Here is a 16,856-nt window from a genome sequence, read left to right as displayed (position 1 = left end):
GGATGCCTAAAACTGTGCATAATACTCCAAGTGCGGCCTCGCCAACGACTTATACAACTATAACGTAACGTCCCAACTCCTATACTCAATGCCTCGACTGATGCAGACCAGCATGCTAAATACCTTATTCACCAGCCTGTCCACTGCCACTTTCAATGAATTATGTTCTTGTACTCCTAGGTCCCTCTGTTCCACAACACTCCTCTGGGCCTTACCAGTTACTGTATAAGTCCTACCTTGGTTTGACTTTCCAAAGTGCAACACCTCTCAGTTGTCTGTTTGAATTGAATTTGCTAATCCTCAGCCCATTTCCCCATCTGATCAAGATCCAGCTGTTATTTTTGATAATCTTCGCTACCAATGACACCTCCTAATTTTGTATCATCTGCAAACTTACTAATCATACCTTCTACTTTCACATCCAGATTGTTTACGTAAATAACAAATAACAAAGGTCCCAGAACCAATCCTGTGACATCCAACTGGTCACAGACCTCCAGTCCGAGAAAGAACCTTCAAACATCGCCCTCTTCTTCCTACTATTGAGCCAATTTTGAATCTAATTAGCTAGCGCTCCCTAGATCTCACGCAGCCTAACTTTCATGACTAGCCTGCTGTGTGTGACCTTGTCAAGAGTCTTACTAAAGTCCATATAGGCAATATTCACTGCCTATCCTCATCCATCCTCTTGGTTACCTCTTCAAAAAACTCCAAGAGATTTGTCAGGCATGACTTCCCACACACAAGCCCATGCTGACTATCCAAATGTTGGTTGATCCGGTCCCTTGGTGTCCTCTCCAAAAACTTTCCTATCACTGATGTCAGGCTTACTGGCCTGTAGTTCCCTGGCTTGTCTTTGCTACCTTTTTTAAACAATGGAACAACATTAGCCACCCTCTAGTCTCCTGGATCTTCACCAGTGGCTAACAATGAAGCAAAAATCTCTGCAAGGGCCTCTGCAATTTCTTCCCAAGCCTCCCACAACATCCAAGCATGAACTTGATCAAGCCCAGGGGAGTTATCCATCTAATGGATTTAAGGCTGCAGACACCTCCTCTCTGGTAATGTGTATGCAGTCCAAAACATCCCCACTTGTTTCCCTTATTTCTTTAGCATCCATGCTTCTTTCCTCAGTGAACAATGGGGAGACATTGATTAAAAATCTCCCCCATCTCGTGTGGCTCCATACATAAATGACCATGCTGATCTTTAAAGGGATCTATTCTCTCCCTAGCCAACCTTTTACTCTTAATATAGCTATAGAATCTCTTGGGGTTATCTTTCATCCTATCTGTTAAATCCATCTCATACCCTAATTTTGCTCTTCTGATTTCCCTTTAAGTGTGCTCCTAAGCTTTTTACGGTCATTCAGGGGTTCACTTGAGCCCGATAGCTTAAACCCAATGTATGCCTTCTTCTTTTTCCTGATGAGAGCCTCAATAACCCTTGCCAGCCAGGGAACCCTAAATCTGCCAGCTTTTCCTTTCACCCTAACAGGAGCAGACTCTTTAAAATCCAGCAAGCAGTTGCAACAAGCAACTTGGAAGACAAAGGGTATGTTAGCTCTTGATATCACACTTTTAAAAGTCTTCCATTTGCCAGTCATTCATTCTCCTTTAAATAAAATTGTCCAATCAATTCTGTTGGATCTTGCCTAACCACTCCAAAATTGGCCCTGCTCCAGTTCAGCACCTTAAGCTGTGGACCAGTCCTATCTTCTTCCATAGGTATGTTAAAACTAAGAGAGTCATAGTCACTGGATCCAAAGTGCTTTCTGACTGACACTTCAGTCACTTGCCTGACCTCATTTCTTAAGAGGAGGTCCAGTGTTGCACCCTCTCAAGTAGGTCCCTCTACGTAGTGATTTAGGCAACTTTCTTGGCCACATTTGACAAGTTCCACCCTGTGTAGGCCTTTTACACACTGGGTGGCCCAGTCAATTAATAGGGAAATTAAAATCTCCAAATAATACTACTTTATTATTCCTACAGGTATCTGCAATCTCTCTACACATTGGTCCCCTTGCCTGAGGAAGGATATACTTGCCAAGACAGTCCAGAAGAAAGACTTATGAAATTTTTCTAAGAGTACATAAGGCAGGAGATAAAAAGCTTTGAATTCTTTACCCCTGTGGGGCTGTGAGAGCTAGGTCATTGAGTTAGTTCAAGATGGAGATTGAGAGATTTTCGTTATTATTGACATTAATAAATATGGGCATAGCATGGGTGTCTGGTGTCAAGTTGGCTGATTAGCCATGATCTAATATGGCAGACTCAAAGGATTGAATGGCCTGCTTATGCTCCTATGTCACTAACTCTAAGCAGTGACATTTTCATGAGAAGGTTGGATGATATTCTGGTTGTTGTTATCGTTTTCTTGAATGTAAATAATTTAAAAGAAAACAATGACTAAACACTGGCGTTAGAAGTAGCTTACAAGTAGATAGTGGAAATCCGTTGAAAGGGTCTATTGACATCATAACACATTGGCTTTGTTAGACCTTTACAATTGGATTGCAGATACCAAAAATTTACTCACCAATAAGGTACACAGACTCGTACAGATTATCAGGGTAAGAACAACTGACACCCTTTGTGTTTTCATTGGTGCTATTTCCACCTCTGGAGCAATCCAGTCCATTCCCTTCTCTTTTCCTGGCCTCTGTAACACTTCACTCTTTCAGATATTTACCTGACTTCCTCTTAAGTGTAGTGATGGTGATTCAATGTTAAATTTTAGTAAAGGATTTCGTTGCTCAAGAATCTTTTGTACAAAATAATTCCTTAATGCCCTTCTTTTACTCATCACTTCTGAGTGTAATATTTTTCACCAATTAGTGGACACAATTATCCACAAATTTGTTCTTTCAACCCTTTCAAAATTTGAAAAACTTCTCTAAGATCTTCCTCAACCTTTCTTAATTCAGTAGTTTCTCAATTTTGTTTTACTTAAGGAAGACCAAAGGATAAATTCTACATGCCAAGTTGTTAATCTTCAGTTCCAGAGAATATCTAGAAGCTGAATATATCTCACATTTAACATCTCATTCTAAAAACAATATCTCAAGGTCTAGGCCCGAAACTTCAGCTTTTGTGTTCCTGAGATGCTGCTGGGCCTGCTGTGTTCATCCAGCCTCACATTTTATTATCTCAAGACTACAAATGTTTACCAAGGAATAACAGAAGTGAAATGGTTTCATTTCAGAATCTCTAAGAAAATCTAGAAACATATTTCTTAACAGGCTTGATTTGCCTTGTATAAATGATCTAGTTCTAGTTCTTTTATACAAGGCATTCTGCTCCTCAGTATTTCATTGTTCATTCTTAATTCTGTGAATGAGTTTTAATTGTCAATAAATGTGACTAGCTCCTTGTCCTATACAAAATGTTCAAGTCATTAAAGTTGATAGGCACCATCAGGATAGCAGTTTACTGTGATTGTAATTAATTGTTAGAGTTTTTTTCCCCATATGGTGGTAAATTAAGTACAGGTTTTAGCATGTAGAACATGGATCTTCTCAATGAAACTGGCAACAATTACGCAAGTAAGCTAAATAAAAAGGTAATTGTACCAAAACATAGTACATTTTTCATAACTGTTGTCAACTCCTTTCTAAAAATTATTGAACATTGAAATATCTGGCTCTAAGCAGACTGATATGGATCATCCTGTCATTCTGCATTGTTGATCTTGGGACCCAACAAAGGAACAAAACAGCAAATCAAAAATTTACTTTGTAGAATAAATATAAGTCAATAAGTTCTGAAAAATTTCTTACCTTCCTTTGATAGAGACAGGCTGGTAGTAAGCCCTTAGGGATATTGGGCACTCATACTCGAGGGCATCATTGTGATCTGTGAAATTAATAGACCACGGAAACTGTACCCGGGAGATAATGATCTGATACATCTGTTCAGGAAAGTTTGAGAATTATTATTTTAACAGGTTTATTTGCAGGGCTGGCTTTAGAAGCTGGCACTATCAAACAGCACATAAGAAACAGGAGTAGGAACAGACTTCAATCATGTCCCAAATTTCATAATGGCCAGGCTTTCTGGTTTGGCTCCATTTCTCCCCATCCATTGCCTACATCTGCTTACTCCCTAATTCCAACAAACTCAGCCTTGTTCATTTACTGTCAAAATCCTGCAATTTCTTCCCTAATAACATTGTGGCTCTGCCTAAAGCACAAAGAAGGCAACTCACCACCACCTTCTCAAGGGCAACTAGAGATGGGCAATAAAGGGTGGCCAGCCAGTAATGCCCACATCCCATGACAGAGAAAAAAAACTCCACAAATAGAGCATCCACAAATTCAAAATTGAAGGATGGCCTGGGATCTTACAGTGGCTGTGTACCCTTTGCTTCTCAAACTTTGCCAAATGTTGTTGGAGGCCACTCTTGACAAAGTCTATACTGCTGTTCTCTACAGGGAGCTTGTGGCTAAGAGCCCAAAATGCCAGGCCTATTCCAATATTGGAATAAGCTGCTTACATTGCCATAATTGACATATTTCAAATTCCATTCCAGGAGATTGTCATTGCTTCTAATGGCAAACACTTTGGGTAATTGCAGTTTCATCATACAACAACTTTCACGTATAGTGTCCAGAGAGTAAACAAAGGCCCAAATGTTTTTCAAAAGCAAAAGGTCAAAAATTATGTGGAGTTAATGATTCAGGTTTTTATAAGATGATGTTAAATGTCTTTACATTGCTAGAAAACAACAAATTAAAGGAAACTGTAGCCAAGCAGACTGACTGCATTATACCTGTGAATTAGCGCCATCTGCTGACGTAACATTCACATCGACTTTGGTATGTCCTATATTTAGGAATGTTTGATTCCCGATTTCTGAACCATTTACAGACACTTTCATATTACGGTCTGGGGCAATTGGTTGAACAACTACACTGATCATATTTAGTGGTGCTGTACCTAAAGTTAAAAGAATAATTTTAAATATGTGAAAATAAATTTAGCACTGATTTGTACATATTTTAGAACTTGCATTGACATAAAATACAAAAAAAAGACTGCTAAACCTCACTGCCTAACCACATTCTTCAGACAATTGAAACATAGCTGTTGACACACACAGAGACACAGGTCTTATCTACAATCTAATAGTGAACAGCTTAATATTTCAGCATCCATGCGGATTAGTAAACTGTAATGTAAAATTAGATTTATTAGAAAATACAGGTTAGATAATGCTCAAAAGATCCTAAACTCTTACACTCTTAATGCATTTCCACAAAAGAGCACGCTGTACATATTTCCAACAGACCCTAAATTTAAAAAGGGGGTTGAATCCATACATGCACCCTGCCAGAGGATGTTTTGCTTAGCCATATTCCTGGTCACAAATAATCACCAAAATGTTGCATTCGGTAGAGAGTGGCAATAACACGGTGCTTCAATGCTTTTGCATATTTGCTCCACACAGTGGTTGGGGCATGTTGCAAATTCACATTCTCGTGGTTCAAAGAGGTATTGCATGTCCACAACTATTCACAGTTTTCTGATCCACACTGTTCCCCTCCTCTCTCTTACATCATTTCCCTGATGCTTCAGCAGTTTCCCCAGTCTGTTCTCGATAAATGTTTTAAAATCCCACAATTTCTAGATTAACAAATCAGCATTCACATAACTGGACAGGCAGTTGAATCCCTGAACTGTTAAAATTTGATATTTCACTGTGGTAAAGTTCACAGATATTTTGGAGATTGTAATTCCATTCTAGGTTTATACATTACATGTATAAATTTAGACTAAATTTGGTCACATTCCGGATTAAAAAGGGGTCAAGCTCATTGGGGGCATTTAAGTGACTATTAGATAGGTATTTGGATGGTAGTATAAGGTAGGGGTGGAGGTTAGATAGACCTTAGGATTAGTGTAAAAGTTCGGCACAAGATCGTGGGTTGAAGGGCCTGTACTGTACTGTTCTATGTTCCATGTACTGGATTTCTGTGCAAAACAGTTTTCCATTGATCTGCAATCTTCTTGTGCTTAAAAGTTGGCACGCTCTTAAGAAGACTGTGGGGCCATTATTAAGTTGTGTTAAGAGGCACTTTTCAAGAAACCAAAAAATTCGCATAGATGAAAGTTATGTAAAAATGCTGTTTGGAATGTTACAAGACTGTTACGCTGCTGAAAGAAGAAATCAGAGCTTCACATCTTAAGGCATTTTTGTACTGCATTTATACAACGGTTTTTACATGCATAATATTTGTAATGGCTTCACTGAACTGTTTAGCATATAAATAAAGCAGTCAAATTCATCATGCACATCTCTTGCATTTGGTATTTCTATCATCCGAACAAAACTGTAAATATCAGAGTCATGTAAAGTTCAGTTTAATCCAATTAAAAGCTACAGATAATTCTGGGGTCTGCAAATTCTTAAGACATTTGTTCATGAGAACAAAATTTGCTCACTGAAAGCACTGTTTAATCATCGTAAAACAGGGGCTAATCTGCAAGAAGACAGAAAACAATTAGACTTTCTAGCAGTTCAGTTGATCAGAAAGTGAGGGAATCAAGGTAGATAACTTAATTTTACTTCAAATGAGCTTGTTGTTTATTTTGTAGATTGCTGTGAAACATTTCCTTTTTTTGTCTCCAATCCTGCTATGCAAAGTCATTGACCAGCCTACAATGGAGAAAATTTAATTTACTTTCAGGATTCATCAAAGAAACCACCCACATACATGTATATTTATATTCATTGATAGAAAATGGAGGATCAAGCAGCAACTTTTCAGCTATTTTCAGTCCACTTAGTAATGGAGTACTTGAACTGAGCTTGGTTGCCTCTATTTTATACCGCTTCAAAGTTCCATCTTCTGCAGCAACTTCAATCTCAATTTTATTTAGGCCATCTTGGAGAGCGACCGTTTTACTACCACCTGTACCCTAGAGGGAAAAAAAATCAATAAATTCACCAAATTATGGAACATTTCATGGATAATTATTACTTTCATAATTGTTTGGGTATACAGTTGTTGCCTGATAAGGCATTAGGAATTAGCTCATTGGTCAGTACATCACTGTTAGCACTGTTTCTTAAATACTCTCAACAAGCAGCAAACGTAAACTTACTACGAATGACACTTGGGGAAATGTAGTACACTTGTGTGAGCGATTTCCGGTTAAGGACTGTCTCAAAAGTGTCAGCTGTCCGCATTTAGTTTTGGCATTGTCCACCTGAAAATCAATGGATTGGGGGCTCAAAACCCCTTCCAGGATTGGACCAAGGAGTCAAGCTGGTGCTCAAACGCAGCACTGAAGAGTGTTAAACTGATACCATTCATCTAGGTAGAAAAGATCTATGGTATTAATGGATTAACTTAAGATCAAGAGACTTTAATGCTGCATTTTGGAATGTTTGAAACAAACTATGAATTTGCGCACCTCTTTAACATGAAAAAGTTTCAGATCTGTTGATTAAATTCTGGTTTGCCGTTCTTTAGGAAGATGTTGTTAAACTTGAGAGGCTGCAGGAAAGACTTATGAGGATGTTGTTGAGGCTGGAGGGTTTGAGCTGGAGCCTTGAAGTGTTGGAGGCTGGGGAGTGACCTTATAGATGTTTATAAAATCATGACAGGCATGGATAGGGTAAATAGACAAGATCTCTTTTCCTCAGGGGAGTCCAATACTAGAGGATATAAGTTTATGGTGAGAGAGGAAAGATTTAAAAAAACCTGAGGGGTGACATTTACATGCAGAGGGTGGTGCGTGTGTGGAATGAGCTGCCAGAGGAAGTGGTGGAGTTAGGTACAATTACAATTTTTAAAAGGCATCTGGATCAGTATATGAATAGGAAGTGTTTAGAAGGATATGGGCCAAATGCTGGCAAATGGGACTGGGTCAGATTGAGATGCTTGGTTGGTGCGGATAAGTTGGACCGAAGGGTTGTTTCTGCACTGTATGGCTTTAAATGTTACTTTAAAATGATCAGTGATTTCTCCTTCTGGCATACCACCATTCATCCCTCAGCTAATATCACTATAACATTGAACTTCTTTATTGTTGGCAGTTCCTTGATATGTGCAAGTGGTGATTTGGTTTCCTTCCAAAGCAACCTTTCAAACTTAATTAAATCTGTGCTTTCAAAGTGATTGTTTGTAAAATGAAAGATTCTGTAATATAACTGTTCTTCAAATGCAAGAACAGATTTTGCTTTCTGCCACAGGAGCAGGTCAGAGAGTGGGAATTGTGCAATTTGCAACTCATCTCCTGACTCCACCAACTAAAAGTCAGGCATGTGATAGAATACTCTCCATTTGCCTGAGTGAATGTAGCTCCAAAAACACTCAATTGGCTTGGCTCCATCCAGGACAAAACAGCAGCTTGAATGGCATCCTATCTATTTCCTAAAGCATTCATTCAACTCCAAAACCCATACAGAGGCAGCAGTGTGTACTACCAATGGATGCACAGCAATTCGTCAAGGATTCTTTGACAATACCTTCCAAATCCATAACCTCTACCAACTAGAAGGACAAGGGCAGCAAATGCTGTGGGAACACAACCACCTCTAATGTTTTTGGTCGCTACTCCAACCTTGAGGTCCATGTGTGCTGGTAGATTATGGAGGCAGAAGCCATTTGCACTTGGCATGTGCAGATCTTGTCAGTTCTCATTCCTCAAAGATTTTCCTTTAATCCAGTCTCTGTGCCCAAGCTTTTGGTCATCTGCCCTAATAACTCCTTACATGGCTTACTGCCAAATTTTGTTTGACAACGCAACTGTGAAGCGACTTGGGATGTTTTAAAGGCACGATATAAATGCAAATTGTTTCATAGAATATATCATGGAGAAACAGGCCACTTGATCTATCTTACATGATTTAAGAACCACAGCAAAAATGGCTAACAAGTAAAGGCCTGGCAAGATGTTCAGTTTTATTCAAGGAAGTGGCATACTACTAGTTTTGCCAAGGTGCAGTCAAGGAACAGACAACAAGCGTAAGTTGCCAGCAATTTGCCTGCATCCTGTGAATGAATAATTCTTTAAGAATTAAGAGTCTGTGCAGGTGCCTGAGCTAGAATTGTACAGCCCTGGTGTTGCATAAATGATCGCTGCCACCTCAGTAGTGTCAGTTGTTACCTCTGAGTCAGAAGACTGTGAGTTGAAGTCTCACTGCAGACATGAGCACAAAAATCAACATTGACACTCCAGTTGATTAGAGATTGTTCAGCACTGCTGAAAGTGCTGTTTGCTGGATGAGACTATAAGACTGAGGTCCTTTCAGGTGGATGCAAAAGATCCCAACATATTATTGCGAAAAAGGGCAAGGGAGTTCTCGCCCTTGACCTGGCCCCAACCCTTTATCCCTTAATTAATATCATTGAAAATGTTCACTAGCCATTATCACATTTTTATTTGTGGTCATGCATTCAAACTGCCTGCCGTATTTCATACATTATAACACAAAAGAAGACAGGACATTAAGCTCACCAGGACTATCTCTAGCACCTCCCTCACCTTCCTGGACCTCTCTGTCTCCATCTCAGGCAACCACCTAGAAACCAATTTCCATTTCAAGCCCACCGACTCCCACAGCTACCTAGAATACACCTCCTCCCACCCACCTTCCTGCAAAAATGCCATCCCTTATTCCTAATTCCTTCACCTCCGCCACATCTTCTCCCAGGATGAGGCATCCCACTCCTGCACATCTCAGATGTCCTTGTTTTTCAAGGACCGCAACTTCCCTCCTGCAGTGGTCGAGAATGCCTTGCACTACGTCTCCCACATTTCCCGCCACGAATCCCTCACACCCCGCCCCTGCAATAACAACCAAACGAGAATCCCCCTTGTCCTCCCATACCACCCCACCAACCTCCGGATCCAACACATCATCCTCCGACACTTCCGTCATCTGCAATCTGACCCCACCACCAAAGACAATTTTCCCTCCCCATCCTTGTCTGCTTTCCGGAAGGACCACTCTCTCCGTGACTCCTTGTCCGCTCCACACTCCCCTCAACCCCACCAAACCCGGCACTTCTGCAACTGCAGGAAGTGCTACACCTGTCCCCACACCTCCTACCACATACCCATCCCAGGCCCCAAGAATTTCCACATCAAGCAGAGGTTCATTTGCACATCTGCTAATGTGGTATACTGCATCTGCTGTACTCATTGTGGCCTCCTCTACATCAGGGAAACCAAGCAGAGGCTTGGGGACCGCTTTGCAGAACACCTACGCTCAGTTCACAATAAACAGCTGCACCTCCCGGTTGCGAACCATTTTAACTCCCCCTCCCATTCCTCAGACGACATGTCCATCATGGGCCTCCTGCATTGCCACAATGATGCCACCCATAGGTTGCAAGAACAGCAACTCATATTCCGCTTGGGAATCCTGCAGCCCAATGGTATCAAAGTGGATTTCACAAGCTACAAAATTTCCCTTCCCCCCACCACATCCCAAAACCAGCCAAACTCATCCCCGCCTCCCTAACCTGTTCTTCCTCTCACCTATCCCCTCCTCCCACCTCAAGTCGCACCCCCATTTTCCACCTACTAACCTCATCCTGCCTCCTTGACCTGTCCATCCTCCCTGGACTGATCTATCTCCTCCCAACCTCCCTACCTACACTCACCTTTACTGGCTTCATCCACACCTCATTAACTTGTCTGTCTCCTTTCCACCTATCCTCTCCTCTATCCATCTTCAATCCGCCTCTCCCTCTCTCCTTATTTATTTAGAACCCTCTTCCCCTCCCCCATTTCTGATGAAGGGTCTAGGCCTGAAACATCGGCTTTCCTGCTCCGAAGATCCTGCTTGGCCTGCTCCACACCTTGTTATCTCAGAAACTCGAGGAAGCCATTTGTTCCTTTGAGCTTGTTCTGCTACAATTACTTATATCATGACTGAGCTAACTCCAATTTATATCTCACTTCATATATTGGCCCACTGCTTAAATCAAAGGGTCAGGCTTTTACAGCAGGGAAAGGGACCCTTTGGCCCATTGTACCTGTAGTGGTCATCAACATGTACCTGTTTTAATCCCATTTCCCATTACTTGGCCCATTGCCATATATGTATGTTATCTCAAGTGCTCATCTAAATCGCTTTTAAATGTCTTCAGGTTTTTCACCTTGCCCTCCTCTCAGGCTGAGTTCCAAATACCCACAATCCTCTGGGTGAAACAAATTTTTCTTAAAACCACTCTAAAGTTCCTACTCCTGACCTTAAAACTGTGCCTTTTGGTTACAAGTCCTCTAGGGGAAAATTTCTCTCTATCTTATGTTCCTCAGAAGTTTGCTCATCTCAATCAGACCTTCCTTCAGCCTTCTCTGCTCTAAGGAAACCAACCCGAACCTACCTAGTACCTCTTCAATGCTGAATTGCTTCAGCCTGGGCAACACTCTGGTGAATCTCTTCAGAATAATCTCTTGCACAATCACATCCTTCCTATTGTGTAGTGACCAAAACTCTAATTGTGGCCTAACTATACATTCTGCTCTATCATAACCTCTGCTTCTTGTATTCAATGTCTCGACTAATAATGCAAGTATCCCATATACTTTCTTAACCACCTCAGTGACCTGCCTTGCTGCCTTCAAAGATCTATGAACATGCACACCAAGGTCTCTCTAATCCTCTCTACTGCATTGGGTCCTACTAATCAAAATGTATCTCCTTGTCTTGTCAATCCTCCCAAATGCTTCACCTTGCACTTTGCAGGATTAAACTCCATTTGCCACTGTTCAGTCTGTCTGTCCAGCTGCTTACATTGTTCTGTAGTCGAAGACCTTTCCTTCTCACTATTTGCCATACTACCAATTTTTGTACCATCTGTTAACCTACTAATCATGCCTCCTACTGTCATATCTAGACCATTAATGTACAAAACAAACAGCAAGCGATCCAGTATCAAACCCTGTGGTATTCCTTTAAATCTGTCATTACGTCTTCTCAAAAACCCTAAACTAAATCTGCCTACAAACTATTATCTCTGATTTCACGCTCCTCTTCATCACCTTGAAGTTGTCACTGATATAAAAGTCAAATATTGCATATTGGCTGGAAGTTGGCAACAAAAATAGAAAATCTGGGAGGTGATCTTCTTCAGAACATAAATGAGATCCTTTGTGACTGCGACAAAGGTAAACTATTCCTTAATTCCTTCTCATTGCTGTATTGTCTTACATCCCTACAACCCTCTAAGCTATTTGTGCTTATTCAATTCGGGCCTCTGAAGCATCCCTGATTTTATTAATTACACAACTGGTAGCTGAGATGTTGGATGCATAGTCCTTAAGATCCAGAGTGCCTTTCCTAACCTTCAAAGTGTGTCTACCTCTCTTTCTCTCCTCTTTTTAAACCAAACTTCTGGACATCTGACCTAATATCAAATACACAGCAGAATGCCATATTTTGCATTATGCTGCACAAGAACTTGGAGCATATATTTTATAGCACCTTTAACGTAACAAACATTTTTATTGTTATACACGTCTTTGCTCAATTTTCCTCAATACCTTTTGTTAATAAAAATATATTAATCATAGATTTCAAATTAACACTTGATCTAACAGCAAGTACCATTGAAGGGTGGTGAGGTGGCTCAGTGGTTAGCACTACTGTCTCACAGTGCCAGGAACCCGGGTTCAACTCAACGCTTGGTTGACTGTCTGTGAGGAATGTGCACATTCTCCCCGTGTCTGCGTGGGTTTCCTCTGGGTCCTCAGGTTACTTCCCACTGTCCAAAGATGTGCAGGTTAGGTGGATTAGCCATGCAAAATTGCCTATAGTGTTCAGCGAAGTGTAGATTAGGGGGACGGGTCTGGGTGGGATGTCTGACAGTTGATGTGGACTTGTTCAGCCAAAGGGCTTGTTTCCAAACTGTAGGGGTTCTATGATAAAATTCAACCAATCTTTGCATGTAGAAATGTTTCTTCACTTCTGAAAGGCTTGGCTTGAATTTTTAGATGTTCCCTCTGGTCATCAAGGTTCCAACCTAATCCTAATCCTTTACAGGTAGGTACATTATAACACATGTTTTATTAATGCAAATTGGCTGTAAAGCGATTGATGAATAGTGGACATGAACTTTCTGCTGTATGACTATTACAATTTTCTATAGCATGCGGTCACACACGAACACAACTATCACACTGTAGAGCTAACTGTATTTACATTAACTGGCCTCTTTAGAAATTTTAATTCAATCACACCTTAACCTTCCAAAATCCAGGAAATACAACTCCAGTCTGTGCAATCCCACTTCACTGAAGACAAAATTATAAGAACACACATGTTATGTTGCAGCTAATCAAAACCCTGGTTAGATCTCACTTGGAGTACTGAGAGCAGATCTGAGTACCACACCTTAAGGAGGAAATGTTGGCTTTGGAGGGAGTATATTAACTAAAATCATGACTAATTTGACTGTAGCCTCAACTTTACTTCCCTGCCTACCTCACCCAGTACCTTCTGAATCTTTATTCATCTTAAAAATATTCAATGATTGCTTCCATTGGTCATTGAATGGAGTTCCAAAGACTCATGGCCCTCAGCAGAAATAAACCTACACCATAAATGGAAGATCCCTTAGTTTTAGGTGGTAGAGTCGTAGAGTCATGCAACATGAAAACAGAGTCTTCAGTCCATCTCATCCATGCTGACCAGGTATCCGAAACCTAATTAGTCTCATTTGCCTGCATTTGGTCCATATCCTCTAAGGCACCCTTATTCATGTATCTGTTAAAATGTTTTTTAAATGTTCTAATTGTATCCAACTCTACCACTTCCTCTGGCAGCTCATTCCATACATGCAATACCCTTTGTGTGAAAGCCTTGCCCCTCAAGACCCTTTTAAATCTTTCCCCTCTCACCTTCAACTTATGGTCTCTAGTTTTGGACTCCACTACCCTTGCAAAAAGACCATGGATATTCATCTTATCTATGCTCCTCTTGATTTTATAAACTCCTACAATGATCATCCCCAGCCTCATAAGCTCCAGGGAACAAGTCCCAGCCTATCCTTATAACTCAAACTCTTCAATCCCAGCAACAACCTCGTGAAGTTTTTCTGCATGCTTTCTAGTTCAACAACATCTTTCCGAAAGAATGGTAACCAGAGCCATGCACAATATTCTAAAAGCGGCCTCACCAAATCTTATATAGCCCCAACATCATGTCCCAACTCCTGTGTTCAATGCACTAACTAATGAAGGCAAGCACGCCAAATACTTTGTTCACCACCCTATTGACTTGTGATGCCGCTTTCAAGAAATTAAGAACCTGCACCCCTAGGTCCCTCTGTTCAACAACACACTCCATTTCTCTCAAACGAAAAATATTCCAATCTTTTATTATAACACATTTATCAATCAATTGAATTGGCTCACAACTGCCTCCAAGCCAATTGTGTACTTCTTTAGTTCCTTTCAGCTTTTTAAAATTGTTTTCTGTACCTGTCCAAACTAGATTACTTTGCAGTGGCAACTTGGAACTCGATTTGCAGTAGTTTCGTCTATTCACTTAATCTATCAATATGACTTTTCAATGACACACTTCCATCAGTTCAATGTGTCAACAGCAAATAGCAAGGATTTTAAATCTTTTGGTGCCACCTTCCAGTAGCTAGCTCAGTCAGGAGATCATGAGACTCTTAATCTGACAACAATGAGATCAAACCCCAAACTGCTTCTAACAGGTTCTTGTGTCATTGCAGTAGTGCCCCAATCTCTGTCTGCCATTCAAATCCCACCTGCTAGACAGGTATAGATATTTTCAAAACAGTCTGTTCAGGTTATGACACACCTCAACTGGGACTTGAAACCAGGGCTTCTGGTCCAGAGGGACAGTCACTACCACTGTGCCACAAGAGCCCCATCAAGGTATATTGAACATCCTTCAACACATTGATTGAAAGCATTTCAATGTACCGACCAAGTTGTCTTTTTTTTACATTTATTAACCACCACCAGTAAATTATGTGTCCTCCAGTTGCAACACCTGTTAAAGGTCGGGGGCATGGACTAAATCAAAATAGAGTTGGAAGAGGAGATAAAGCTCTCTAGCCCCACCTACCAAATTGTTAACAAATAAATTATGTCCTATCTGCCGTGGCTCAGTTAGTAGCACTCTTTCCCTTCTCCAACCACCTCCCCCATCTCCAAAGTTTTGTGGGTTGAAGCCCTCATTTGGCGACATGAATTCAAAAATACAGACTGATACATCAGTGCAATCACTAGGGTAAGCTGTAGTATTGGAAGTATGTCTTTTTGATCAGACTTCGAACAGTGTCTCCAGCTATTGGATGTAAGAGATTTTGAAGACAAGCTAGAGTGCATTCTTCACAATATTTAGCCATGAATCAACATTATTAAAAATAAACAGATTATTGTGGGTCATTCTGGGCTAAAAAGCTTGGGTCCAAGTCCCATTTGCTCTACAGGTGGAGCCTAACTTGTCTGAACAGATCGAATTGTAATGTTTAAGGAAGGTCATTAACCCATTGCTGGCTGTGTGCGAAAAGGCTGCCCTGTTCCCTACAACCTCAAGGTAAAGTCCTACCTGACCTTAGGGCTGCTTTCGCATTGGATTGTGACGATTGGTGGTGGTTTAGCCTGAGGGTCACCACGCCTCAGAAGACGGGTGAGATTGAGAGGTGGGACGTTCATGGTAGCCTCAGTTAGAATGGGAATCGAACCCAGGCTGTTGGTATTATTCTACAATATAAAGCCAGCTATCCAGCCAATGAAGCTATGTGACAGTAGCTTTCCCCATCTACCCCCGCCTTCATCCTACTGCACTTCAAAACATCGGAAAACGAAGGTCTGGCAGCATCTGCAGAGAGAGAAACAGAGTCATGCTTCGGATTGCTGAATCAGTCACCGAACCGCTGAAATGCTACCTTTGTTTCTCTCTGCTGTCAGATCTCTGCGTTTCTCCAGCAAATTTCTTTTCACATGCCAAAGTTTGGGGTCCAGCGACCCTCGAGAGAAGAAGTGTACTTTTTTTTCAAGATAATAAAGTGTGAAGCTGGATGAACACAGCAGGCCCAGCAGCATCTCAGGAGCACAAAAGCTGACGTTTTGGGTCTAGACCTTCGCCCGAAACGTCAGCTTTTGTGCTCCTGAGATGCTGCTTGGCCTGCTGTGTTCATCCAGCCTCACATTTTATTATCTTGGAATCTCCAGCATCTGCAGTTCCCATTATCTCTGATACATTTCTTTTCAATTGGGTTTTGAGGGGTTGCGGGGGATGTCCAGAGGAGGTGAAAGGCGCTATATCAATGCAGTTTTTTTTCTCTCTGTCTCTGTGCAGCACTCACAATGACTTGGTACGTGGCGTGGTTGTCGCTGGTCACCGGGTAGACGGTCAGATTGACCGCGTCGTTGCCCAGTGTCACTTTGTAGTTGAGGATGGAGGGGTTGAAGGGAGGGTCCAGCGTCCCGGCCGAGAGCGACAACTTCCTCAAGTTGCAGTCATCCATCGCTTAGTCCCTGTCTGTCTGTCTGCCTCTGTGCGTGTGTGTGTATGTTTACGGATGTGAAGCCGGGGAAGCAGCCTCGTCTCTGGCCCGGGACCGGGGTCCACTCAGCCTCTCAACATGTCGCCGCTCCCATGGCAACCGACGCCTCTTTCTTCCCTTTCTCGCTCTCCCTTCCCGACGGCCGCTCCCCCTCCTCCCGCCGAATCCTCGGACGATCGTCGAAACGCTGCCGCGAACGGCCGGTTATCCTCCTCGCTCGTTTGTGAAGCCGGACCTTGAAGGCTGGGCGCGGGTTGATCGATGTCCAACGGACAACGTCCCCCAACCCGACACACCACCACCACCGGCCCGGACTACAACACCCATGCGCCTCTGCGCGCCGCGCACA

At 41.7% G+C, this 16,856-nt stretch overlaps 1 protein-coding gene across 3 annotated transcripts in view; it reads right to left on the bottom strand.

The window, feature by feature from the left end:
- LOC125454813 (uncharacterized) overlaps positions 1-16,807 on the bottom strand; it is a 71,612-nt gene extending 54,805 nt beyond the window's left edge. The window contains exons 1-4 of one of the 3 annotated variants that reach the window (XM_059648316.1): positions 16,307-16,807; positions 6,716-6,920; positions 4,771-4,937; positions 3,779-3,909 (exon numbers count right to left, since the gene is read on the bottom strand). In XM_059648316.1, the coding sequence (XP_059504299.1) occupies positions 3,779-3,909; positions 4,771-4,937; positions 6,716-6,920; positions 16,307-16,468 (665 nt within the window). In that variant the 5' untranslated portion in view covers positions 16,469-16,807. The remainder of the gene's footprint in view (positions 1-3,778; positions 3,910-4,770; positions 4,938-6,715; positions 6,921-16,306) is intronic. The other 2 variants (XM_059648318.1, XM_059648317.1) reach the window with 2 other exon arrangements.
- Positions 16,808-16,856: the final 49 nt, after the last annotated feature.

The sequence above is a fragment of the Stegostoma tigrinum genome, chromosome 9 (genome assembly GCF_030684315.1).
Source record: "Stegostoma tigrinum isolate sSteTig4 chromosome 9, sSteTig4.hap1, whole genome shotgun sequence".
NCBI classification, from domain to species: domain Eukaryota; kingdom Metazoa; phylum Chordata; class Chondrichthyes; order Orectolobiformes; family Stegostomatidae; genus Stegostoma; species Stegostoma tigrinum.
Note: the sequence above shows the minus strand (reverse complement) of the source record. Positions and strands in the feature narration are given on the sequence as shown.